General features: G+C 44.0%; 2 protein-coding genes across 4 annotated transcripts; one reads left to right on the forward strand and one right to left on the reverse strand.

Moving 5' to 3' along the window:
* Positions 1–345: 345 nt before the first annotated feature.
* LOC117962443 (receptor expression-enhancing protein 6-like) lies at positions 346–14,846 on the reverse strand. Of its 3 annotated transcripts, XM_059015224.1 has the most exons (7): positions 14,490–14,846; positions 8,135–8,228; positions 5,991–6,129; positions 5,492–5,660; positions 4,862–4,935; positions 3,278–3,309; positions 346–1,940 (listed from the first exon to the last, which is right to left on the reverse strand). In XM_059015224.1, the coding sequence occupies exons 1-6, from the start codon at positions 14,605–14,607 to the stop codon at positions 3,289–3,291; spliced, it is 615 nt and encodes a 204-aa protein (XP_058871207.1). In that variant the 5' UTR covers positions 14,608–14,846; the 3' UTR covers positions 346–1,940; positions 3,278–3,288. The 3 variants fall into 3 exon arrangements, with proteins under 3 accessions (XP_058871207.1, XP_058871206.1, XP_034767674.2); XM_059015223.1 differs by lacking the exon at positions 3,278–3,309 and having other exon boundaries at positions 14,490–14,740; XM_034911783.2 differs by lacking the exons at positions 3,278–3,309; positions 4,862–4,935 and having other exon boundaries at positions 14,490–14,740.
* A 976-nt stretch (positions 14,847–15,822) lies between these two features.
* Positions 15,823–24,965, forward strand: LOC117966244 (proprotein convertase subtilisin/kexin type 4-like). Its single transcript, XM_034911981.2, has 15 exons — positions 15,823–16,126; positions 16,818–16,922; positions 17,124–17,219; positions 17,380–17,502; positions 18,036–18,112; positions 18,493–18,581; positions 19,217–19,389; positions 20,237–20,449; positions 20,634–20,734; positions 21,320–21,423; positions 21,759–21,876; positions 22,265–22,444; positions 23,006–23,130; positions 23,906–24,025; positions 24,463–24,965. The coding sequence occupies exons 1-15, from the start codon at positions 15,974–15,976 to the stop codon at positions 24,963–24,965; spliced, it is 2,280 nt and encodes a 759-aa protein (XP_034767872.2). The 5' UTR covers positions 15,823–15,973.
* Positions 24,966–25,417: the final 452 nt, after the last annotated feature.

Here is a 25,417-nt window from a genome sequence, read left to right on the forward strand (position 1 = left end):
ATAAAAATAAGGGAAACAGTAGAGAAACTAAAACAATGAAATGTGAAGCTACAAGCGATTTAATGGGTTTTGAGCTCATTTATCAAACTGTGTATCTTTATTACAGGGCTGACAGAAGTTTGGAATATGATTCAGGAATAATATTTTTTCTCCAAACTAAAACAAATATTCGTTATTATTCCTTCTCTGGTTTTGCTGGAGGCGACTCGTATCTAGAGCATGCTCAAACAACGATCTTACAGCTGCAATAAAGTATACTGCGGTATCTGTAAATGCACACAGCCCAGCTTGTTTGTCATTAAACACCAGCATTATCTCAAAGCAAATAGAAATATTACACTGAGAGAGGGAGGAAAAAAGGGTTTTTATTCAGTTTTATTGATTGAAATAAAAACAAATTCTCTTTAACAAGATAATACAAAGTTGTTGTTCTTTTTTACATCAAATAAAGCCTTCATTTAATACAAATTCTTCTTTATTCATTATCAGTATTATAGTTGTTAAAACACCCACCCATAACTTTCAATTACTGTCAAAAATATCAAGCAAAACGTCTAAAGAAACTAAGTAACCAAACATTTCGGTTAGTGCCTTCAGCAGTGTACTTACAATTGTTATTAGGAAACTACTTGCATGATATTGTAGCGTACTGAAGTTTATCCCAGTCTGTCACAATTTTTTAATTTCATTTTTATTTTTATTTTTTTAAGTTGTGTGAACTTTAGTTTGAGAAGTTTCCCTGCCAAAACTTTGAAAAAAAAAAAAATCTATGCATTATAATGACACCTTTTATTGGACTAACTAAAAAATAATTAATCCCAAGCTTTCAAGACCTCAAAGGTCTCTTCGTCAGGTGAAAGCAGAGACCTTTGTCTATCATCTCTGGACTGACACAGCTACTATTTCATCTATCAGACACAAACGGTACAATTGTGACTCAGTGACTGAAGGGGAATATTCCAGTGCATTGAGATGTTCTACGATTGTGCAAACACAGAAATGACATCTATTTTATATAGCAGTGATACTCAGGTGTGTCTCATTCACTCCATTCAAAACCAAGGACTGGATTGAAAGAGACACAAGTGAGGATCATTGATGCATGGCTTACACATGCAATCGTTGTTCTGTTTGTAAGTTTTCCCCCCCAGTCACTGCAACAGCTCCTAAATGTTCCCCTGGACGTCTGAATAAAAACACCATCGGGATTAAAAAGAAATCTGTACACAGCCAAGAAGTGAGAAGTCACAAGGGGGTGTTTGGTAATGCTTTGCGTGGATGCACTCTGTCCCTGAATGAAAGCATTGTGTGCTGTGCTTGTGAGAGATTACTGGAGCTGATCAGAGGACACACTGAAATCTTTTCATTAAGGGTACGTGGGAAGAAGTCTTGCAAGCTCTTTGTGAATGCGTGTGTGTGTGTGTGTGTGTTAGGTATGAGTTACTGTTTAAATAAAGTTTATTTGACACACTGCAATTAAACTTCCATGGAACCGAAAATGCCATCTGCATCGTTGTGAAAACCAGAATTAACCAGCTACTTATTCAGGTGACTGTACCATACGGACAGGTGTAACTGTAGGAGTCTTGAATGAATAAGGGTTAAACAACCTTGAATTAGGTCAATCTGTATCGCAACAGCCCACTGCAGAAGTGTTAGGGGGAGGGGAGATGAACTGCTGCAGCTACTGATAAACTAGTGCAAGAGTGTGCCATGATGGTATCTGATATACAACGGTCAACTTGAATCTGAATCGGAGATTGTGTGTGTGTGTGAGGCAGGGGTACAAGAAGGGGTTCACATCAGTCTGAAAACACACAAACGAGTTTTATGGCTTCTTTCTTCAAGTCTATAGAGCAGGAGTTCCGAGCTCTCCATTCAGTTGTGCAATCACTGTGACTTTGGATGGCCAAGGGCGTGGTCTGTGGCTAGTTTGGTTGCTGAAATAAAACAAAAAATAATAACCACAAGTGTTACACAAAGCATCTGGTAAAGTAAAATGCCAGTGTTAATATTTCATATTTCAACAGTGGTGGGGTTTAAATTCGCCACTGTTGAGATCAATCAAATAGACCGGAGTGTTTGCCTGGAAACTGCATTTATCAATACAGAGTTAATGGCTGCTGCTGCTGCTGCTGCCAGTTGTTCCATTCATATCTGGACCCACGTTTTAACAGCATGTATGATTTAGTACCACATGGTGTATGACATTTAAATTGCTTTTCAATGCTGGCAACGACAATGCAGAATTCAGCTCTCCCCTGTCAAACGGCAGTGGCACCTCGCTCCACTCGAGTATTTAACTGCATTGTCTGCTAAACAAATCCCACCCTATACCTTCCTCTAATGCAGGGGGGTCAAACTCCAGTCAGTTTTCATTCCAACTTAAACTCTCAATTAACATAATTGATTTAATTGTTTGTTGAATTAATATTTTACAGTTGATCGTTTTAAAAATGCACTTGATTCAAGGTACACTACCTATGAAACATTTTGAGGCCTGAAGAGAAGTGTTAAATGTGTCTAATTAATCAAATAATTAGACCAATTAAGTAACTGAGAGCTCGGGTGGAACGAAAGCCAGAAGACACTGCGGCCCTCCAGGAGCGTCTGCTCTAATGTAATGTATTTGAAGTGGTTCTAGCAAATGAAATAATTCAATTTGTAAAACAAGTGTTGAGAGCTCTAGCGTTTTTTGTATTCAGTGGATCTCATTCCCAATGAATCGCACTATTCAAGCCTCGATGCCAAGCTTGATCTAGGGATTGAAGCTCTCCAAATTCAGCGGTTTTGAAAATGTATCACAAACGTGTATTTTCATTTTCAAATTATATCTGATACCTTTGCTTACTTTCAGGTAGTCAGTCCGGTGTTATATTTCCTTAACCTGAGCAATGAGAAATTCACCTATTCAATGCCTCGTTTCCTGTCACTAACCAACCAGCTCCATCCCGTTCTTGGCAGTGAATGACATGCTTTGACTCCAAAGACTGTACTGATGTGAAATGAACTAGGAACTACACTTACAGACTACCTGAAAGTACTGCATGCAAAATAAGAGACTTCTTGAAGCTTGTATAGTAGCAGGGTTTTCAATCAAGTACTAAATTTTTTGCAAATTCTGCAGTTTTCTTGTGCACATAAAAGTCACCACTAAGTGAAAGTGACTGAGACTGTAGCTACAGATATCTCGATGTTGGAGGAGCTCTAAGCCAATGTATTGCCAGCCGTCTCATATTAGGGATGAGAAGGGCTGGGTTTATAGTTAATAACTTACCAGGCTACAGCTCAGTCTACTGACAGATCAGGCTATAAAAAGGTGAAAAGCATGGAGAGTAGATGATAAAAACACAAGAAACACCAAATTGAAACAGACTGAACCACACCGACAGGAATGGGTGTAGTTCTTAAACAAAACACAGCATATTGAGAGCCTGAAACAAAAACTAAATACAGATTCAAATTAAGTAAATTAATACTATTACCAGAAGAGTAAAAGCTTGGATAAATATGAATTACAGGCCACCTATTTCCCTTCCAAAGACGGATTTGTATATGATCAGTTTAAAACATGTATGTACTTTAAACGTTTCCATTGGTACAAGATATAAACTTCAGCACTGTTTCTCCTCTTCATCCTCTGTGTACCAATCAGCCCAGTAACACAAATGTATGTGTAACATGTGGCACGTTTATAATTTTATGTTCATCCTCTTTTACACTGTATGCATGAAACAAACAAACAAAACAGCAATAAACACAAAAGGAAGGATGAGAAAGCCTGTTGTGCAGAACATCCTTTGTTCATTATTCACTGTAGACTTGCACACTAACGTTCTCACGGATTAAGCTAACCTCAGCCTCTACAACTACAAAGAATCAGGGCTGAGCAGAGAGACTTTGATGCCCCCCCCCCCCCAAGAGCAATTAGAGACAGCCTGCAGACACCTCCCACCAAGACAGGGGTTTACTGTCCGTGTGCCCCGGTGCTGATGAGCCCAGGCTGCCTGCAATTACGAGGGCTGGAGGCAGTGTCTCTCTGCTGTGAATCACATGCCTAATCCCAGCCAGCTTCCAGCCTGGGGCAGAGTGCCAGGGTTTATAATGACCTGCTGCAATCAGGGCTTTCGCTTTATTCTTTACAGCTACACAGGCTTGACCTTGAAGATGCAAAATAACATCTTGTGCAGAACATCAGAGAGCTCCTCCTTTCACAAGCCTCATTTAAAATGGGATTACCGGGGAGATGCTGTATTGAAGTTGAAGGACCCACAATTGATGTATTGCTGGTGTAAGCATATGAATAAACCACCGATCCTATTGCATGTCAGTTAACCAAGGGTCATTACAAACACACAGCCTCTCCTACATTCTCTGTTTCCATCTGCAAACTAAAACAGTGCTGCCCTAAAACTGAAACTTGAAGCCCATGTGCAGCTGAACGGGTGCAGGTGTGTGGCAATGGCAGGGCAGTGGATCTTCCATGATGCGCACTTGCTTCATTTTCTAATTCAGTCCCAGTTCAGCAATAACACCTTCAGGGCAGGTGACCATGGCCATATATTTAAATGCTCCCCAGACATATACTTAGGCACTTAACACAAGACCTAGTATTATTTTATTTTTATGTATAGATAATTCATTTGGATATTTTAAAACAGATTGTAAGATTCGCAGACAGTGTGATCATGCCCTCCGATATGACAATCTGAGATTTGATGTATGGGCTACAATTAACAGTACTGGTGCCAAGCAGGCCAGAGAGCATAGTTCAGGGCTAGCGTAGCACAAGGTGAGCCCTGCAGATGGAAACGCACTAACTACGTGTGTGCTGGACACAAAGCAGTGGTTCGTTACATACAGAAGTGCCAGGCAGCTCTTTAGGGCCTGCGTCTGCAGGCAGCAAGGTCTTGGTTTGAACCAGTGTGTGCAGGACTGCAGCCAGAAAACAAGAAAAACAGGCAAATAAAACACACAGAGCAAATCAGGGGGAAGGGAGAAATGCACTGATGGATAAAGTGGTTAATACAAACAGGACTGGAGCATCACAGCATTAGGGGTAAGCAGAGTGTTACTCTCCATGTCAAACACAGCCTCGAATAAACATTCAGGCAAACAGAAAGGTGCTGTTAGGAGTTACGAGAGTAGAATGAAACGGCTTGAGTATACTCCTGATTCAGACCTGTTTATTTGTAATTATGAATTGGAAGGGATGTGATTTACTAACGGTGCGCTCTCTGAAAAGTTTAAAGAATGTTACCAAACTAGTAAGAAACCATTTAGGTGCGTATCGCAGCCTTCTTGTAAAATTTCATTTTTATTCCATTTAGAATAAATACTTAACGAAAAGCTGACAAATTGAAAAACATTTGAAATCTAACATGAAATACTGTACTATTATTATGGCTTCCGGTAGACACTTGTGATCTCATTTTGTAGTTTGTTAAATGGCTATGGCTTTACAGTGGCAGAGCCCCGGTCCCCCTCGTACCTCCCAGCGTCAGGCTCTCGGCTGCGTGGATGGCCTGGCCGCTCAGCTCGTTCACCACACTGTCCACAGAGGCCTGGTGCTTCAGGAAGAAGGGGCGGACCAGGCGGTCGTACAGGATCTGAGAGCCGTTCCAGGCAACTGGAGCCATGCACCACAGCAGGAACAGGCACTGAGAGAGAGAGAGAGAGAGAGAGAGAGAGAGAGAGAGAGAGAGAGAGAGAGAGAGAGAGATAGAGAGAGAGAGAGAGAGAGAGAGAGAGAGAGAGAGAGAGAGAGATCAGTCACCACAGTTGGAACGCACACGCACACAATTGTGTACAAAAGATGTGTTGTGGATCAAATTAGGATAACACTAAAATATGGAATGGCTCAAACTGCTATTGAAAAGTAGTTATATTCTACCTTATTATGTTTTGTTAATGATCTTAATTAGAAAAGCAGCCCGATAGATCCATCTTCAAGACACTCAATCAACAATATTATCCCACCCTGTCCTTACCTTCCCAGCATAGTAGAATGGGAACCAGTAGAGGAAGATGTCGGAGAAGAACTCAGCCACGCTGAAGATACCATACACCACCCAGTAGGTCAGCCACTTGGTGTCGTCCTCCTTGTTACTGCTCTCGATAGCCTTGATCCTGCGGGGTGACGCGGTGCGTTACTGTATCACTGCACTGGCTTATCAACACACACTGCCCTCCCCAGCCAAACAAGGAGGGAGCTGTGCTACTGGTTCCCAAGTCCACTGGGACCGCCAACAAGACAGCTTGGTTTTGTTTTGACGACTCAAAAGACACAGAGCCCTCCAGCAAGGTTTCAAATGTCATTTCGGAGACGCTTTTATCCAAAGCGACTTACGGATACTAGGGGGTGAACTATGCATCACAACTGCTGCTGCAGAGTCACTTACAATAGGACCTCGGTTTTACGTCTCATCTGAAGAGAATGTATTTAGTTATTTAGTTTCAGTACCTTATGCATCTGTGGTGTGACAATATCAGGTCTGCACAGCTGAAAAGGCGTGTTGGAAAATACTGTTTTTTACATTTATGTTTTGCTTCCCAGAGCTACAGCAGAGCCTGCTGGTTACATTCCTAGGATAGCAGGAGGATGAGGAGCACAACGAAGGCCGAAGGCTTTGATGGGGAGGAATATTTTCAAAATGGGCTTTTTATAACCTTCTTAAACATGTAAAGTAATACCTCCAGTAACTGAGTGGTTCTGCATATACCGCTCCACTACTTTAAAATAAATCAGGAGCTGTCTGTATGTGGCTTTGAGCTTGCTGCGAGAAGGCCTTGTGTGCCCATCTGCCTGGGTTCCTGACTGCACTGAAATCATGCAAGACTGTGACCTTTTAAATCTGTCAGCCACACCTGATCTCTGGTACTATACCAGTTCCAGCCAACAGAGCTGAAAGGTATAACATTATATACAGTCAACCTCGGTTACCTCGACTGATAACTCCACGCACAGTCTTGGTCCCGGATTTTCTCCATATAAAATATAATTCGACGCCACGCTTTACTTGTAACTCGACATTTATTACTGGTACAGAAGGGATATAAACTATTAAAAAGACTAGTGGATAACTCGACACCTTCTCGTCACGTTGCTGAACTCTACGTGACACTCTTGTTTCACTGGACTGGAAACGGATCGTTCATTCATTCATTCATTCATTCTCAGCTACCAAGTGCAGCTGGTTACAGTGTCAGTTCACACTGAGTGAAGTGAAAAATGAGTTCTCGTTCTATTGCTTTTAAAGCTCAGGTTATTCGGGATAACAAGCTTGTCAGCAGAACTTTCAAAGCGTGTGTTTTTGCATGCGAAACAATCGACAATGCTTGATTTCTGTGTTTGTTATTTTTGTCCCCCGAGTTAATTCTGTATAATGTACATTTGTTAACTTTTGCTATGTAAGCCGTCAAATCAGACAGTACCAGCCAATAACTAAAAGTATAGTCAACAGTTTGTGGTTCGTAAAAATAATGCTGTAGTTATTTTATAAATTCTTATTTCAATTGAACTATACGAGTTGTACCGAGTTTGTACAGTACTGTATACTGTAACCGATTCATTCACTGCAGTTCTACCGTTTTCATAAGGACATTTAACTAAAAAAAACTTGTAAATACTGTAAGCGTGTGAGTTCTATTTGCATGTTAATGTCATGGCTCACGTGCACCTGTGGTTAACTCGACACCTCGGATAAGCTGACACTAAACAGCATCCCTGAGTTAACCGAGGGTGACAGTATATGTATATATATATATATATATATATATATATAATGTTTCTGTATTCAGGAGGTACGGACAATCTCTGAACAAGCTCAAAGCCAAGTAGAAAAACAAACACATCTTTCTAGTGGAGCACAGATTCCAAATAAAGCACGATGGCAGGCTGACCAAGGCTTTAAAATCAATCTGGTGAGTCCGACACAGGAAGGAAATTGGTACAGAGAAGAGCAGACTCACAGCGCCACAGCATGGTTGAACAAGTGTGCAGATCCTCAATAAAGGGAAATAAGCCCAGATGATATTTCAGCACAAACATTAGGGTAAAAGCCCTGGTTAGCACTCCCTTTGACAGAAACCATAACCTGGGTTTATAGAGACAACAAAAGAACCCAATACTTACGAGAAATAAGCTGGATACACAAAACCAATTAAATTACACAGCAGGGAAGCGCCGTAACCGAAGACCAGATAGAGGCCGACGAACGACACACTTCCTGTAAAGAGACAAGCAAGCCATGAGCAATCAAGCAGCGTCATCACAATCACTTCGACTTGTCATGTGTAGATTGTGTCTCGCTGTATTCGAGACGTCGTGTGGTGCAGTTTGGGAGCGAGGAGGGAGGCTGAGATGACTCGAATGTGCCAAATGATTTCTGTACTAATAAGAGACACGCTAAACATAATGTATTAACTTCTTAGAAATCACAAAAACTAATTTTAGAATGTTCTTTGCACAGGATGACAGCTACATACAAGATGTTCAGGTATTTGAATAAATCCATAACAGTGATTGGTTAATTTTGCCTACATGGTTTATAATATATATAAATACATTCAGGAATTCTGGCACATCCCCAATACATTCCAAGCAAGTGACTTTCTTGTGCCAGTTCGGATTCAGAGCTGCAACATTCTTCTGGGGGTTCTCAGAGACTTCGCTCAGGAGCCACCCAAGCCAGTGCAGACCCACCCCCGAAGAACTGCCTGCTGAAATCATACAGCCTCCCCTCAATAATCCCAGTGCCGCAGAGCCCTCTCCTGAAGGTTTATTAGAGCCTCCCCTCAATAATCCCAGTGCATCAGAGCCCTCTCCTGAAGGTTTATTACAGCCTCCCCTCAATAATCCCAGTGCAGCAGAGCCCTCTCCTGAAGGTTAATTACAGCCTCCCCTCAATAATCCCAGTGCAGCAGAGCCTTCTCCTGAAGGTTAATTACAGCCTCCCCTCAATAATCCCAGTGCATCAGAGCCCTCTCCTGAAGGTTTATTACAGCCTCCCCTCAATAATCCCAGTGCAGCAGAGCCCTCTCCTGAAGGTTTATTAGAGCCTCCCCTCAATAATCCCAGTGCAGCAGAGCCCTCTCCTGAAGGTTTATTAGAGCCTCCCCTCAATAATCCCAGTGCAGCAGAGCCCTCTCCTGAAGGTTTATTACAGCCTCCCCTCAATAATCCCAGTGCAGCAGAGCCCTCTCCTGAAGGCTTATTACAGCCTCCACTCAATAATCCCAGCGCAGCAGAGCCCTCTCCTGAAGGTTTATTACAGCCTCCCCTCAATAATCCCAGTGCAGCAGAGCCCTCTCCTGAAGGTTTATTACAGCCTCCCCTCAATAATCCCAGTGCAGCAGAGCCCTCTCCTGAAGGTTTATTACAGCCTCCACTCAATAATCCCAGTGCAGCAGAGCCCTCTCCTGAAGGCTTATTAAAGGCTCCCCTTGCACTCTGTGCAACATGCCACTGAAGGGCAACACAGCTATACTTATTACAGAGTGCCACACTGCAGAATACTCCTGACTCACACTGCATGTGTTCATACTGTGTGAGATCTCCTGCTGCAGAATACTCCTGACTCAGTGCATGTGTTCATACTGTGTGAGATCTCCCTCTGCAGAATACTCCTGACTCAGTGCATGTGTTCATACTGTGCGAGATCTCCTGCTGCAGAATACTCCTGACTCACACTGCATGTGTTCATACTGTGTGAGATCTCCTGCTGCAGAATACTCCTGACTCAGTGCATGTGTTCATACTGTGCGAGATCTCCTGCTGCAGAATACTCCTGACTCACACTGCATGTGTTCATACTGTGTGAGATCTCCTGCTGCAGAATACTCCTGACTCAGTGCATGTGTTCATACTGTGTCAGATCTCCCTCTGCAGAATACTCCTGACTCAGTGCATGTGTTCATACTGTGTGAGATCTCCTGCTGCAGAATACTCCTGACTCACACTGCATGTGTTCATACTGTGTGAGATCTCCTGCTGCAGAATACTCCTGACTCAGTGCATGTGTTCATACTGTGTCAGATCTCCCTCTGCAGAATACTCCTGACTCAGTGCATGTGTTCATACTGTGTGAGATCTCCTGCTGCAGAATACTCCTGACTCAGTGCATGTGTTCATACTGTGTGAGATCTCCTGCTGCAGAATACTCCTGACTCACACTGCATGTGTTCATACTGTGTGAGATCTCCTGCTGCAGAATACTCCTGACTCAGTGCATGTGTTCATACTGTGTCAGATCTCCCTCTGCAGAATACTCCTGACTCACACTGCATGTGTTCATACTGTGTGAGATCTCCTGCTGCAGAATACTCCTGACTCAGTGCATGTGTTCATACTGTGTGAGATCTCCTGCTGCAGAATACTCCTGACTCACACTGCATGTGTTCATACTGTGCGAGATCTCCTGCTGCAGAATACTCCTGACTCACACTGCATGTGTTCATACTGTGTGAGATCTCCTGCTGCAGAATACTCCTGACTCAGTGCATGTGTTCATACTGTGTCAGATCTCCCTCTGCAGAATACTCCTGACTCAGTGCATGTGTTCATACTGTGTGAGATCTCCTGCTGCAGAATACTCCTGACTCACACTGCATGTGTTCATACTGTGTGAGATCTCCCTCTGCAGAATACTCCTGACTCAGTGCATGTGTTCATACTGTGTCAGATCTCCCTCTGCAGAATACTCCTGACTCAGTGCATGTGTTCATACTGTGTGAGATCTCCTGCTGCAGAATACTCCTGACTCAGTGCATGTGTTCATACTGTGTCAGATCTCCCTCTGCAGAATACTCCTGACTCACACTGCATGTGTTCATACTGTGTCAGATCTCCCTCTGCAGAATACTCCTGACTCAGTGCATGTGTTCATACTGTGCGAGATCTCCTGCTGCAGAATACTCCTGACTCAGTGTGTTCATACTGTGTCAGATCTCCCTCTGCAGAATACTCCTGACTCACACTGCATGTGTTCATACTGTGTGAGATCTCCTGCTGCAGAATACTCCTGACTCAGTGCATGTGTTCATACTGTGTGAGATCTCCTGCTGCAGAATACTCCTGACTCACAGTGCATGTTGTTCCTGTTACACATGTACAGTTTGCATAGCAGTCGGAGCCATTCCAGATTTTCCTGTCCTAAATGTGTACAAAAGATGCATAGGGGCTCAAATTAGGATAACACTAAAATATGGAATGGCTCAAACTGCTTTTCAAAACGATTATAGTACACCCTTCCATTCCATCTTTTATTATGATCTTAATCAGAAAGCAGCCTGTTACATCCACCTTCAAATATTAAAGAAAAAGGGGTCAATTACCCCAAAGGGATAAGCCGCTGCTGTGTTTTATTAGAGCCTTTTACAGCACTGGGAATCACCCTGCCTTCATCAACCATGTGGTTAAACCACGACTGCCCCTAAAAACAGGGGATGATGAAATTCAATCCACATCAACCCCTAAATTAAGGGACAACGTTTCGGCTGGTGCTTCAACAGCATACATGGATTAGCAACAAATATTTTACAGCTTATAAATGGACCAGTACGTACGATGGGCTAGATGACGTTCTCTCCGACACTGCCATCTTAACGCACTGACAAAGCAGAGCCGTCAGCCTCCCACGCAAACACTGCCTAATTAGACCTGGAATCGATCCCACATCTCACTAGCCTTTTCACACTCTAGAAATAATCCTTGATCAACACGCCATTGTCATTCACAATCACGTCTTCAACACGCCTGGATCTCACAGGATTTAGGTCGTGTGAACTGGGTAAACATGTTGGGAGGACACACTATTCCACTGGAGAGCGAGACAGATTCTACTGTTTATAACAAGAAACAAACATCGGTGTATATAAAGCACTATTTGCATTTCCACAAACCAGTATTTCAACTAAAGCAAGTGTTTCATTATCCAAACAGCTGCCCTGTTTTGATATGCTTTTGTCATCATTAAAAGCCTTCTGATAGATCAGCAGTTGCTTCACAATAAAGGACCTGCATACGACTCATTACCAAATTACATGCACTCGTTTTGCAATAACAGAGAAATAAGAAACTGATGACAAAGCAAACTAATATTACGACAGGGCATGTAGACGGTGTTCTGTCATGCTCATAGCCAGGAACTTAAACAAAACTTTATGCACAGTCGTCTCTGATAAGAGAACACCCCTCGGGAAGCAAGCAAAGTGTTCTCTAAGACAGAGTGACCACCGGACACAATAAGCCAAGGCCAATCAATAAATACAATGTATTTATTACATATATCATGACGCACGTGCATCAACATATGAACAGAATAAGAGAAAAGCAATAAGCAAGTGTATGTTAATAAACTATAAATAATAAACTAACTGACAAACTAAAGCTAATAAACAAACTGACTAACTAAATTAACAAAACACCCCTACATATGGTAAAAATGCAGCAGCAGCTCTGAAAGGTAATTATGAGATTGAATTTGAACACCATGGTTATTGACACAGCACCACCCTATACACACGTTACAAAATGCAGCAGCAGCTCTAGATTACTCTCGCGATGACAAGTCAGTTTGGAAATGATTGAATAAACCATTTGAGTTTGATGAGGAGGAGTTATCAGGTTACTAAACAGTACTGTATCAGTTTTGAATCAGTTAGTAACGAATCGCTAGTGGTGCCAAAAAGATGTTCTTTTAAGTGAAGTTCCTGTTCCTTTAGCATTTACAATGAGGGAAATTCTGTTTCACCACAAGGGTGTTCCCTAAGCAGAAGTGTTCTCTTAGGAGGTGTTCCTATAGGGGCTACTGTATTTAAAAAATATACAGGTATTTACTTCATTGGGGTGCAGTGGGGGGGGAGTGCATTGGGGTGCAGGGGGAGGAGTGCATTGGGGTGAAGTGGGGTGGAGTGCAGTGGGGAGGAGTGCAGTGGGGAGGAGTGCATTGGGGTGCAGGGGGAGGAGTGCATTGGGGTGAAGTGGGGAGGAGTGCAGTGGGGTGCAGTGCAGTGGGGTGCAGTTGGGGGGGGGGGGAGTGCATTGGGGTGCAGAGGGGTGGAGTGCAGTGGGGAGGAGTGCAGTGCAGTGCAGTGGGGCTTCACGGAGGTTGACAGCCTTGGCTCCTCCAGTCAAGGTCTTTGTTCTGATCATGTCTTTAATTATTACATTGAATTCTGTCTTGTTTAAAATTCTATCAGCCAATGTTACATGACAGCTTTGTACAGCTGTCCCTTTTGGTAACTTTCTCATAGCAAACGATATAACCCTTTTTATTCAAGCATGTTTTTTATCAGATCTTCTATAGTTTTTTGATGCAGAAGCCAATGCTATGCTATCTCATTCCGAGCACTGTCTATTATATTAAATCACATTATTATATTATTTTTATATTAGAAAAATCACATTATAGGGCATTTTTGACAAGGTGTTCTGTGTATCAGAGATCTTCTGAGACAGCCTCCCCCCTGGATACCAACAGCTGTAGGTACAGCCAGGGGACCCAAAATAGGAGGTCTATCAATAGACAGTTATACAAGGCAGTGGCACCATATGTGGTGGCCATGGGCTCAGTTTCACCACCTTCTACTCTCCACAGGCTGAAATCAGATTGATTTTGAAACAGTCACATGGGAACTTGTGCTGTGCATTGGAGGGCAGTTAGTTGTGGTCTCAGCAATGAATCTGATAATGAGATGCAATGAGGATTGGTCCTTCTCCGTAACCTCTGTCATACGGAAAGAGTCCACAGAACTTGAGCAATCTTATGTACTACTGAATTAGAAGGCTGTCAAGTTTATATTAACACATAAAGTGCACCGTCTGTGATAATGATAATATACACTAGACCGCAGGTTTAAGAACAGATCGCGTTTTCTTTGTTTCTCGCCCAGTGAATGTTCTTTGCAATCTCCAAAACCACAGGCAGACACGTGACCGCTGAACAGGTGTTGAAGACAAAGAGACTTTTAGACTGCGTCGATTATATTACAGTCAAAGCCTCTCTTAATCCTGACTATGAAAATGGCGCAGTACTATAGATGCGAAATTAACACCCCCCATAGTATCCGTTTCTCATCAGATAATTAAACACTGGACGATACTGCGTAATGCAATATACTAGCATACAATGGGACACAAGAAAGTACTGCGGTATTTATCTTAATGCAGAACAGCTGTGCTTTTCCTAATGAGAAGCAGACTTTTATTAAATGTTACTTTGAATGACATGCGTGTAGAACAAAAGAAACTTTGAACCAAGCCGCTCCCAAAGTGAGTTATGCAAAAACAGAAATGCCGCGTTGATATTTACATTGAGCAAGAAGAGGGAAATTAAAATGAGAATTATTACACATAACCCAAAGTCACCGTCACATATGTGACTATATTCCTCGCTGAGTTGCATGGGTAAATGTACGAATAAACGACAGATGCCGTCTGCACAAACACATATAAAACAACAGCTAGACTGGTTAAGCCCGGACCTCACCTGTGGCAACATAACGCCGGTGGACTCCCGTTTTCTCCTCTATTTTGGCGAGACAGTCTGTTACAAAATTCTTCTCGTTAAGAAACTTCTCAAAACGTTCTTTTAATTTGCCGAACATGATTATAACAAATCTCAAACAAAATAATGTTATTGACAGATACAAGCAGGTAAAATAAATAAATAAAATAAAACAGACAGATAGATAAAAGCGCACGATTGTGTTTGGACCCTCCTGTGAAATGTCCGATTCCGCTGACACGGTTCTTGTCCAGTTTAACTGTCTCAATCCGCTTTGCTTACTCGACCCGGTGACGCGCTTCACTGGGGGAGGGCATCCCCTGGGATTGGCAGCTGCTGTTAACCAATGGAGGATGGACAAGTGAGCCGTGGCTGGCCAGGTAAGGTGCGGAGAACAGGTGAAGCTTAACCACGGTCAGTTAAGGTTTGTTATTCTGGTGAGCTAGCGAGCAACAACAAACTGGTTGTAATACCCATTTGTAATATTCATGCAGCAAAAACATTCCTAGAGCCAACACAAAAATCTAACAATAACAGTCCGTCCTATCACTTTCTAGCGCAAAAAGTCGAATTCTAGCTTCCCTAATACAAAAGTAAACATTGATACACGTCGCATTAAAAGTAGCTTTCACCTGTACAGGTATAAACTAGAGTTTGTTTATTCAAGGTCACTGTTGGAAAAACTCAGAATTCAAAACCAATGTGTATGTCGTTTGCTTAATGCGGGTAGGAAATTATAATAGCTCTTTTAAACTGACTGCCTTTCACACAGTCTAGAATAAACCTATGAACACTAATACAGGCTACAAACGGCGCACGACAAGAAGACTCGTTGCAATAATCCGGTTTTGATATATCATATGTGAAAGACTTCAGACTCATTCGCGTCCTCTAGTGGTGCCGGCACAGAAGTGTCTCTGGTTGGGACTCCAACAGAACAGGGTTCAGTGCAAATTGCGTATACAATATATATATATATATATATATATATATATATATATATATATATATATATATATATATATATATATATATATATATATATATATTGCTGTATATATAAAAAAGCTAATATTTCTCAAGATATCTGTAGTGTTTCTAATACAGTAAAAAGTAATATACAGACCCGTAATTCCAAACTATTTTGGTTTTATGGTTATTTTCAGCCAAAAATATAATGTACCAAAAATATCTCGAAAGGGTGTAACTAGGGGGCACGGGGCGTTGCTAAGACCCGGTTGTTTTCCTTTGTCGCATTGGCCACGTGCAGGGGAACGCTTTCAAAAGGCAACAGGTTGCAGTGGGATTCATGTTTTGCAGTGTTAATTCTACACACGAAACAAAACTGAAGTTTGTCGTGGTCGTTCAGAATAAAAAAGAAAATGAAAAACTGTAAATAATGCTGTGTTGCTTCGCGATACGGTTCTACGAGGGAATTAGTTATTGTTTCCTACTAGTTCTGCATAATGAAAATGATTAGATTGCTGTTTTTTGTTCATGTAATTAAAGTATGTCTTGCAAAGGAAATGTACACCAATAGCTGGGCTGCCCTCATTGTCGGCTCGCCTGAGGAGGCTGACAAGATTGCACAGAGACACGGATTTATCAACCTGGGCAAGGTAAAAACGCTCTCTTAAAAACGACGCTGTTTGACGGGTTGGGTAACCAAGGTATAAGTGTATGTTGCTCAGCAATGGTTTAATGAGTGAATGTGGTTTGCAAGAGGGAGATGCAGCTTCTATTACAGAATACCTGTCAGGGACCCATTTACACAGCAAAGTAATATACAGCATGTGTTGCATAATACACCTAGAGGCATACCGAGGTTAAAAATATTATAAAACAATGTCAAGCACCTCACCTGTCCTTCACTTCCATTGGCTGTGCACGGCTCAGATGTGCAGTTCTGAAAGAAACACATGTTATACCAAACATTATATATATATATATATATATATATATATATATATATATATATATATATATATATATATATAAATGTAGCTTCCTGGTACAAAATCACTTCCTGTCCTGTAGTTTCACTCCAGCTGTAATCAGCCTATCATGTGATCTCCAGTTGCATGGGGTAGTGATAAGATACCAGGAAGCAGCATTTGGATTTTCTTGAACTTCTTGAAAAATCTTTATACCCATTGAATATAAAAAGCAAGCAAAGATCTTCAATATCAAAAAAGGGCCAATAAGAGGCCAGAAAAACCATGATGAGCCTCATTTAATAATGGCTAGAAACATATGGTGATGCCCCATTCTTGACCACCACAGTGACCTCAAACCCCACTTGTGTTGCAGGTTTTTCCAGACGATAATTACTACCACCTGAAGCACAGGGCAGTAGCTCAGACGTCTCTCAGGGAGCACAGCAGCCACAGCGTGCGGTTGAAAAAGCACCCAAGGGTAAATCTGAGACACACTAGTGACTGTAAAACACAGGAGAGCTCTGAAATCACCTTAGTCACGTTCACATGATCAGCATCCAGAATCCAATCTAAACTTTCACAAGGTGTTGTACGCTGTATTCCAAATAGACTCTATCCAGGATCTATATAGATAATGTGCCAAGCTGAAGGCATTGCATAAAGCCATATCTCTCCACAGGTTCGCTGGTTTGAGCAGCAGACTGTTAAAATCCGGAAGAGAAGATATGCTATGAACCGGAAGACCGACCCGATGTTCAGTCAGCAGTGGTACCTGGTGTGTTACTAGCGCTAAAATTTATCCAGTCCAGAAACTGGACCAAAAGAATTGAGAAAAATCCATGTCAGGTCTTCCAGACGTTCCGGCTAGTGTTTTCAAAGTCTGGAGACGGTTCCTGTGAATGCTGATAATGAGCGATGACTCTCTTTTTTCGCAGAGCGAAGACTTTGATCTGAACGTGCTGTCTGCCTGGGAGCGAGGCTATTCAGGAAGGGGGGTTGTGGTCACTGTACTGGACGATGGTATTGAGAAGAATCACCCTGACCTCGCTGCTAATTACGTGAGTGTCCAGCCAACAATTTCAATTACTGCCTATTTAATAATAATAATAATAATGATAATATTAATAATGGTAGTAATAATAATAGGTCTGTTTTGACAGATTTAATAAAGTTCTTCATGCATGAAAATTTTCTAATAAAGAAACAAATGAATGAATATCAAATTAATCAAACAGGAAGGGCCATATTCTCTAGACTTTAATTCATGGGTAATGTCTCTTATGCTAAATTAAATAAACTTTACTTGACTGTTGTAGTCAATGTGTGAGCCTCTTCATCAATAGTACTGACAGATCCAATCTCTTTTCTGCTCTTGCACTGCACAGTAGTGTATTTCAACCAGGCGTTCATGTCGATCGCTTGAAGGGCTTCACTTTTTCTGGTATGTAATTTATAATTGCATCACTGCATCACTGCTGCATTGCTGCTGAAGATCATTTAATAAGGTGGAAGACACTGAACTTTTTACCCAGAGAATCAGCTCTTAGTAAATGGTGTGAGACTAATGAGAAACACTGCTCTTTATCTCCAGGATCCTGATGCTAGCTATGACATCAATGACGATGATCCGGACCCCCAGCCTCGCTACACAGACAACGATGAGAACCGGTAAGGTGGGGTTCCACGGGCCCGTCCCGTGACTGCATCCCCCGGCCAGGACAGAGGGACAGGGAGACGCACTGGTCTGATGTTATTTATCATAATTCGTGGTTTGATTGAGTAATCTGCGCTTGTTAGTGATCATTTGATTGATTAATAACATGTGGTTCAGGGAAGGGGGCTCGTCCTGTAAATACCGCATTGTTTCTATCCAATAAGTCCCTTTGAAAATGATCCATTCTTTTTGAAGCCATCGCAGCAGGTTGATGTCATCAACATCTTGTCGTGTGGGTAAGTGCAGTTTGTCAAACACGATTCCTCTCATATAAAAAAGAACCCCCCAGCAGGTTTATTAATAAGAATCTGGAGCTGCAATCTGTGCTTCACAGGCATGGGACGCGCTGCGCTGGGGAGGTCGCTGCCATCGCCAACAACGGCGTGTGTGGAGTCGGGGTGGCATTCCGCGCTGCCATTGGAGGTACAGGACAGACAGCCGTACATGGGGCAGGGTTCCTCTTTGAAGAAGCTAGGAAGTAAATACAGAAGTCACCCCAGGGATGGAAATAAGACCCCTGTTGCATAGCAGTTTGATCCATTCCTGGTTTTGAGTTTAATAAGACGCACCTGAGCTCGTTACCTATACACAGCGACAAATCAAGCTGGTATTAAAACCTGGAGTGGGTGAAACAGCTATGCAGTAGGAGTCTTATTTCCATCCCTGTCGCCCTGTTTGAGAAGTCAAAACCGAGTTTACTGTTTCGTTCCTCGTTTTAAATGAACTATCGAAGGACAGACAGGCTGGTGGCAAGTGTTTCATCAGTTTCAAACCCTCGTGCCATCTGAACATACAAGATCCTGCCTGGGTTTGTTGTTGATTTAACACCCAATTTATAATGGCATAGAAATGTTTCCTGATAATCCCCCTCCCTAGATTTTTCAGAGCAATTATATCAGCTACAGCCGTAGTGATTCAGATTCCTCACTTCACTGAAGCCTCTTGGTCCCTACACAGTAGTAGCCAGGACTGTTTATGTGCTCCGGATTCCCGCAGCATGCACACCCCAGACTGCGGAGAGGCCGCACGCTGACCAGTGATGTCTGTCCCCTCGGCAGGTGTGCGCATGCTAGACGGCCAGGTGACTGACATCGTGGAGGCTCGCTCCCTCAGCCTGAACCCCCAGCACATCCACATCTACAGCGCCTCCTGGGGGCCAGAGGACAACGGCAAGACCGTGGACGGGCCGGGCAGGCTGGCCAGAGAGGCCTTCCTCCGGGGAATCACTTACGTACGTACCCCAGCCTCCAGCACTCCTGTCTAGTATGAAAGTGTGGCAGCCAGGACCCTAAACCCTTCCCTGCCGAGCTAAACAGATCCTGCTCTGCAACCACAGTTCTGTTAAAGGGATATCATTTATCTATTTATTATATACGATAGGCTGGTTTCACAGACTCAGGATTGCATTCATCTTGGACATGTTACATTAGGTCTGTGAAACTTTATGTCTGCACTTTTTTCTAATATTTAATTTCCTACCTGTTTATGATCCTTTAATGAGTGCTTAGATCATTATTAGCCATGCCTGCTAACTATTCCAGCAACATTTTCTTAAAAGCAGTGAGGTGGGGAAGCACATCATGGTTGCACACAGGCTGCAGTGCTCAATGCTTTCACAATGCTTGGTTGCACACAGGCTGCAGTGCTCAATGCTTTCACATTGCTTGGTTGCACACAGGCTGCAGTGCTCAATGCTTTCACAATGCTTGGTTGCACACAGGCTGCAGTGCTCAATGCTTTCACAATGCTTGGTTGCACACAGGCTGCAGTGCTCAATGCTTTCACAATGCTTGGTTGCACACAGGCTGCAGTGCTCAATGCTTTCACAATGCTTGGTTGCACACAGGCTGCAGTGCTCAATGCTTTCACAATGCTTGGTTGCACACAGGCTGCAGTGCTCAATGCTTTCACAATGCTTGGTTGCACACAGGCTGCAGTGCACAATGTGGGCTTTGGTGCAGAGCGCAACAAGAGGAGTCTGTTCAGTGTTTGCTGGAGTAGTTAGTAGGCATGGCCGTGTGAAGAGACGATTAAAACGGCAGGATCTGGACCCGGCGTGGTGCTGTTGTTTCTTACAGGGGCGGGGCGGTCTGGGCTCCATCTTCCTTTGGGCCTCGGGGAACGGGGGTTTCCGCTACGACAACTGCAACTGTGACGGCTACACCAACAGCATGTACACGCTGTCTGTGGGCAGCGCCACTCAGAGGGGCACCGCGCCCTGGTACAGCGAGGCCTGCTCCTCCATCCTCACCACCACCTACAGCAGCGGCAGCCAGCACGACCGCAAGATCGTAAGAGAGCCGAGAGCCAGGGCGGCTTTTAAAGGGACTTCGGTTCACTTTTTATATTTGAAAGGGGACCAACACTTTTCTAACTAATGAATGTGATTCAAAAGGGGGTTGACTCTCTCAACATAGCAGATCAGTGTCGAGGTGTGGGTAGATTGCCCCATTGATCCTGCTTCTTGTTTCATAGATCACCACAGACATTCGGCAGCGCTGCACAGACCAGCACTCAGGGACGTCTGCGTCTGCCCCGCTGGCTGCTGGGATTGTTGCTCTGGCTCTGGAGGCAAAGTATGGATTCCTCTTGGAGAAACGCAGCTGCTGGATATTATACACTCTGGGATCCACAATCCTACCTTTGTTAAAGTCATTGTAGCTAACAGCATAATTACATCAATCTTAGCCATGCTGCACTTCCATTAGTACATACGTATCAAATGTGCAGTTTTGAAAGAAGCACACGTTACAGCACACGTGTTTTCATTTTAAAACATGATATCTGGTTCTCCACCAGGTTAAAGGAAACTCTCAGTTTCTGTGTCTTATTCTCGGGTTATCTGTTTGCACACCTTGAGTCATTTCACCTCAGCAGTGTCTTCTGGGTCAAAGCATGTTACTGGCTGAAAGTCATGTCAGTCAGTAGGAGAAGCAGCTGATTGGTTATTGACAGGAAAGAAGCCAGTGAAGGGGTGGGGGCAAATTCACTCTCCAGATGAAATGACCCAGTAGTCAAAAAGTTGAGTTTTACCCTAGTGTAGTACCACATATCAGGACTGAGGGGCGCTGGCATCAAAATAAATTACAGACACTCACCTTTGTGGTTGTGCGTCCAGTTGAGAGTGCAGCCTGCGTGACGGCTCTGTGCTTCCTCTCCAGCCCCACTCTGACCTGGAGGGACATGCAGCACCTGGTGATCAGAGCGTCTCGGCCAGCAGAGCTGCGGGCCAGCGACTGGGTCAGAAACGGAGTGGGGCGCTCCGGTGAGTAAAGGGGCAGGAGGGGCTGGGGGTGCTGCTTAACACAGCACTGATATCAGAAGATTTACCACTGGGGTGAAACCTCGTTTACTATTGTTTATTCCAAATGGAACACCGTCTTCCTGGTACCTGATCACTTCCTGCACTGTGGGGCAGTCTTGCTCTAGTGTGACCATGTGTTCTATTTAGCACGGGAGATTAAGACTAATGTTGTATTTGAAGAACTAGTTCTTCAATAGAGAGACGATAGCTGTACTGTAAGTCTCTCGTTCCCGAGCAGAGGGGCTGGCTGGAGGGGAGTAGCCCACAATTCCCTTTTCTTTCTCTCTCTATTTTAGTTAGCCACCACTACGGGTATGGGCTGTTGGATGCTGGGAAGCTGGTGGACCTGGCCAGGAAGTGGGAGGCGGTTCGACCCCAGAGGAAGTGCTTCATCGAGGTGGTCAGAACCCCACTGTGAGAACCTGCATTACTCCTCCTCTCTGACAGGCGCAGCTGAGTGGGGGCTGGATGTCTGCTCCGAATGTAAAAACTGTATCACCAGGACAAAAGTACTGATACCTTGTAGGGTGTTAGCAGGGTTTCAACTTGTGGCCATCAGGTCCACAAGTAAAGAGAAACTAAGCGCTAGACACCAAGGGCTTCATGTGGACATTTTAATTTATCGTGAGAACTTGACCATCATCAGACCATCATCTAAGTAAGACTAACGTGATTCAGAAGGTGTTTTATTTCTCTTGAAATCGCAGCACGCTGTGGTCTATCCTATTGCATTCCCCTGTGAGTGGGGTGATGAGTGCGTCTCCAGTACTGTCCCTATGCTGAGTGAGTGTTTGTCCCGCAGAACGATCCCCGGGAGGCTGGTGATCAGCAGGAACGTGTCGGCGTGCGCCGGGACTCCAGACTGGATCCGCTCCCTAGAGCACACGCAGGCACGCCTCTCCCTGACCTACAGCCGACGGGGCGACCTGTCCATCACACTGACCAGCCCGCGAGGGACGCGCTCCACTCTCGTTGCGATCAGGTAGCTGGGAGGGGGGCACACTCAGCCCGCCACCGGGGGGCAGAAGAGAAGCACTATTCATCGATGTGTATAGTGAAGCCTGAGTCAGGGCATCTGTTTCCCTGTGACTGCATCAGCAAACGGAGGTCTTCGGTGGTCAGAAATAATGTGATGGTGTGTATGCAGGATTTCTTAGTTGCCCACATTACCCAGCATGCAACGGGGTTCCGGTGTTCAATGTCCAATGAGCCACAGTGCAATAAGGAATCAGACTCAAATGTTACATATGGATCTCAATATTATTGCTCTGAAAAGGGTGAGGGGGGGCTCAGAAAATAGTGTTAATTCAAACCCAGGGAGGATCTTGTGTTTCCGGATGACAAAAGGGGAAGGTTTAAAAGTGGTGAACCACACACTTTCTACTTCAGTAGTCCATTTGGCTGTTACAACAGGAATAAGGTACCTTCTAGTAGATTTTGATTTCCGAACTCTCCATAGCTGCTTGAACCCGGGACCCTGCCACGCGCCAGGCACTGTGGGCGACTGTGAAAACGTGTATTGACCGTGCGTTTCTCCTCCCAGGCCGTTTGACACGTCGACTCTGGGCTACAGCGACTGGTCTTTCATGACCACACACTCCTGGGACGAGGACCCCAGCGGCCTGTGGACCCTGGAGCTGCTGAACAAGGGGGACTACAGGAACACAGGTAGGGGGCTGGAGCACATCTTCAAACACAAGCACACCGAAACAACACTGCATTGGATACAATGGGGATAGGAGAACAAACAGCTTCTGCACTGTTTCTATTGGGTTTCACAAACAACAAATCCTGCTTGCTTACAAATAGGTGTATGGCAAATTCTACTGTGATTTCTAAAATCTTTTGTATTCATTTTAAAAGGTATACAATACCGTCATGAATGTTTTCTGAAGCAAATTCAATTGGTGACAATTGAATACATTATAGAATGGCACGCAGAAGAGATCAAGCTGTTTCAGAATGCATTATGAGCTTGATTGATCCTAGGGATTGCTATTCAGGGGGCTGATACTTGTACTCTTAAGTGTTTATCAGCAGGTATCCAATAAATCCATTCACCTTGTGTTGATTGCAAAACAAACACAAGCTGTCCTTCCCTCACGTTTACAACAGAGTACCAATCAATGCCAATTGGCTTCTCCAAAAGCTGATTGGAAGATTATTTTCCTCTGATCCGGGGCATTGACATTTTTACTGGCGTATTGGCGTACAAAGGCCGTGAACTGACTTTTCATTGCCAAGTTAATTGCCATTGATTGGCATGTCATTGTAAACTGAGGGGAGGACAGCTTTTGTTTGTTTTGAAATCAACAAATTAAGGAATTTATAAGGATTTATTGGATACCTGCTGATAAACGCTTCTTAAAGGTGATAGCGAGTGCGGGTAACGAGTATTCTGTACCTCCCCGAATCTAATCCCCCCACCCCCCACCCCCCCCAGGCATCCTGACGCGCTTCTTGCTGGAGCTGTACGGGACGGACGAGGACGTGGCGGCCCGTCCTGTGGAGAGCAGCGTGGTGCACGAGTGCAAGGTCTGGAGTCTGCAGGGGGGCTGCAGAGGTGAGCCACAGCAACAGAGACACTCAGTGCTGGGGGGTCCTGCACAAGAGCAGGACGAGCCATCCTTGTACTGCAGTGTATATCGGTATGAAAATGAGCAGCAGTACTATGTAATCATGCTGCCAAAACATTGAAGTGTCAAAAAGTCACGAAGAACAAGGACTCAGTAACACAGCTCTGGACAAAAGGTTTGCATCACCTAGAATTTTAGGATTAAAAAAAACCAATATGAACATAGTTTAGATATTTTATTTAACATGATGTACTCAAAGAAACTACAAACTGATATCGCAAAAGTCTAATGAAATCCATTATAGTAGCACAGTATTAAATGTTAAATTTTGAAAGGTTTCATTCGACTTTGTGAAGCAAAATGTGTTAATTATACAGGGTGATGCAAAACTTTTGGCCACTTTTCTTTCTCTTCCGTTTCCTAGAATGCCAGCACCCCTTGTATGTCTTCAACCACCTGTGCCTGGTCTCCTGCCCTCCCCACCACTACGAGTGGACCCAGGTCCTCAACAGCACCCCGATCCGGCAGTGCCGTGCCTGTCACCCCACCTGCTACACCTGCCGGGGGAGCGGAGCCCACAACTGCACGGGCTGCCCGCCCTTCTCCGCCTTCGACCCCGAGAAGGGGGGCTGCCTCCCGCCCGTGTACCCCAAGTACCTGGACATGCAGGAGGGGGTTGAGTCCAGGGGGGGGCTGCAGCGCATGGCAGCCGTGGCGGGGATCATCGTGGGCGTTCCCCTGGCGACATTCTGCCTGATGTGGGCGGCTTCCTGGCTGCTGGCCCGCCTCCCCGCTCCCTCCAGCGCCCTGCCAGTCAGCGAGGCGGGCGGGGGCACTGAGATAGTGCGGCTGCACATCCCCAGCGAGGACGAGGCAGGGGGCAGTGAGAGCGAGGCGCTCAGCCCGGGGGACCAGAGGGACATGTGAGGGGCTCCTGCAGGAGAGCAACACGCAGGAGCCACAGAAACATTTACTCTCAACCTCATGTAGGGACAGATATAAAAAAACTCCCTTCTAGTCTTTATATGTGGATTTATGGAAGATGCATGATAGCACCATTTATCCCCCCCCATATAAAGCAAAAAAATTGAAACATTTTCAGTGGAAAATATTGTGTGTCCAAAAGCTATTTTTAATATTTCACGCACAGTTAAACAATGATTTTATTCTGTCCTTGATTTCACTGAATGCAAGAATCCAAAATGTGATGAGATTAAAAAAAAAGGTTATTCCCTGAATAGGGAACAGGGAAACGTCTTTTTTTTTTTGATGTGTTGTATAATATTAGAACAATACCTAAGAAACTTCCTAACAGTTTTGATGAAGATCTATATACACGTTACCTGAAAATCGATTTTTGCAGCAATTTTTAAAATGTA

This window comes from Acipenser ruthenus, chromosome 49 (assembly GCF_902713425.1).
Source record: "Acipenser ruthenus chromosome 49, fAciRut3.2 maternal haplotype, whole genome shotgun sequence".
NCBI classification, from domain to species: Eukaryota; Metazoa; Chordata; class Actinopteri; order Acipenseriformes; family Acipenseridae; genus Acipenser; species Acipenser ruthenus.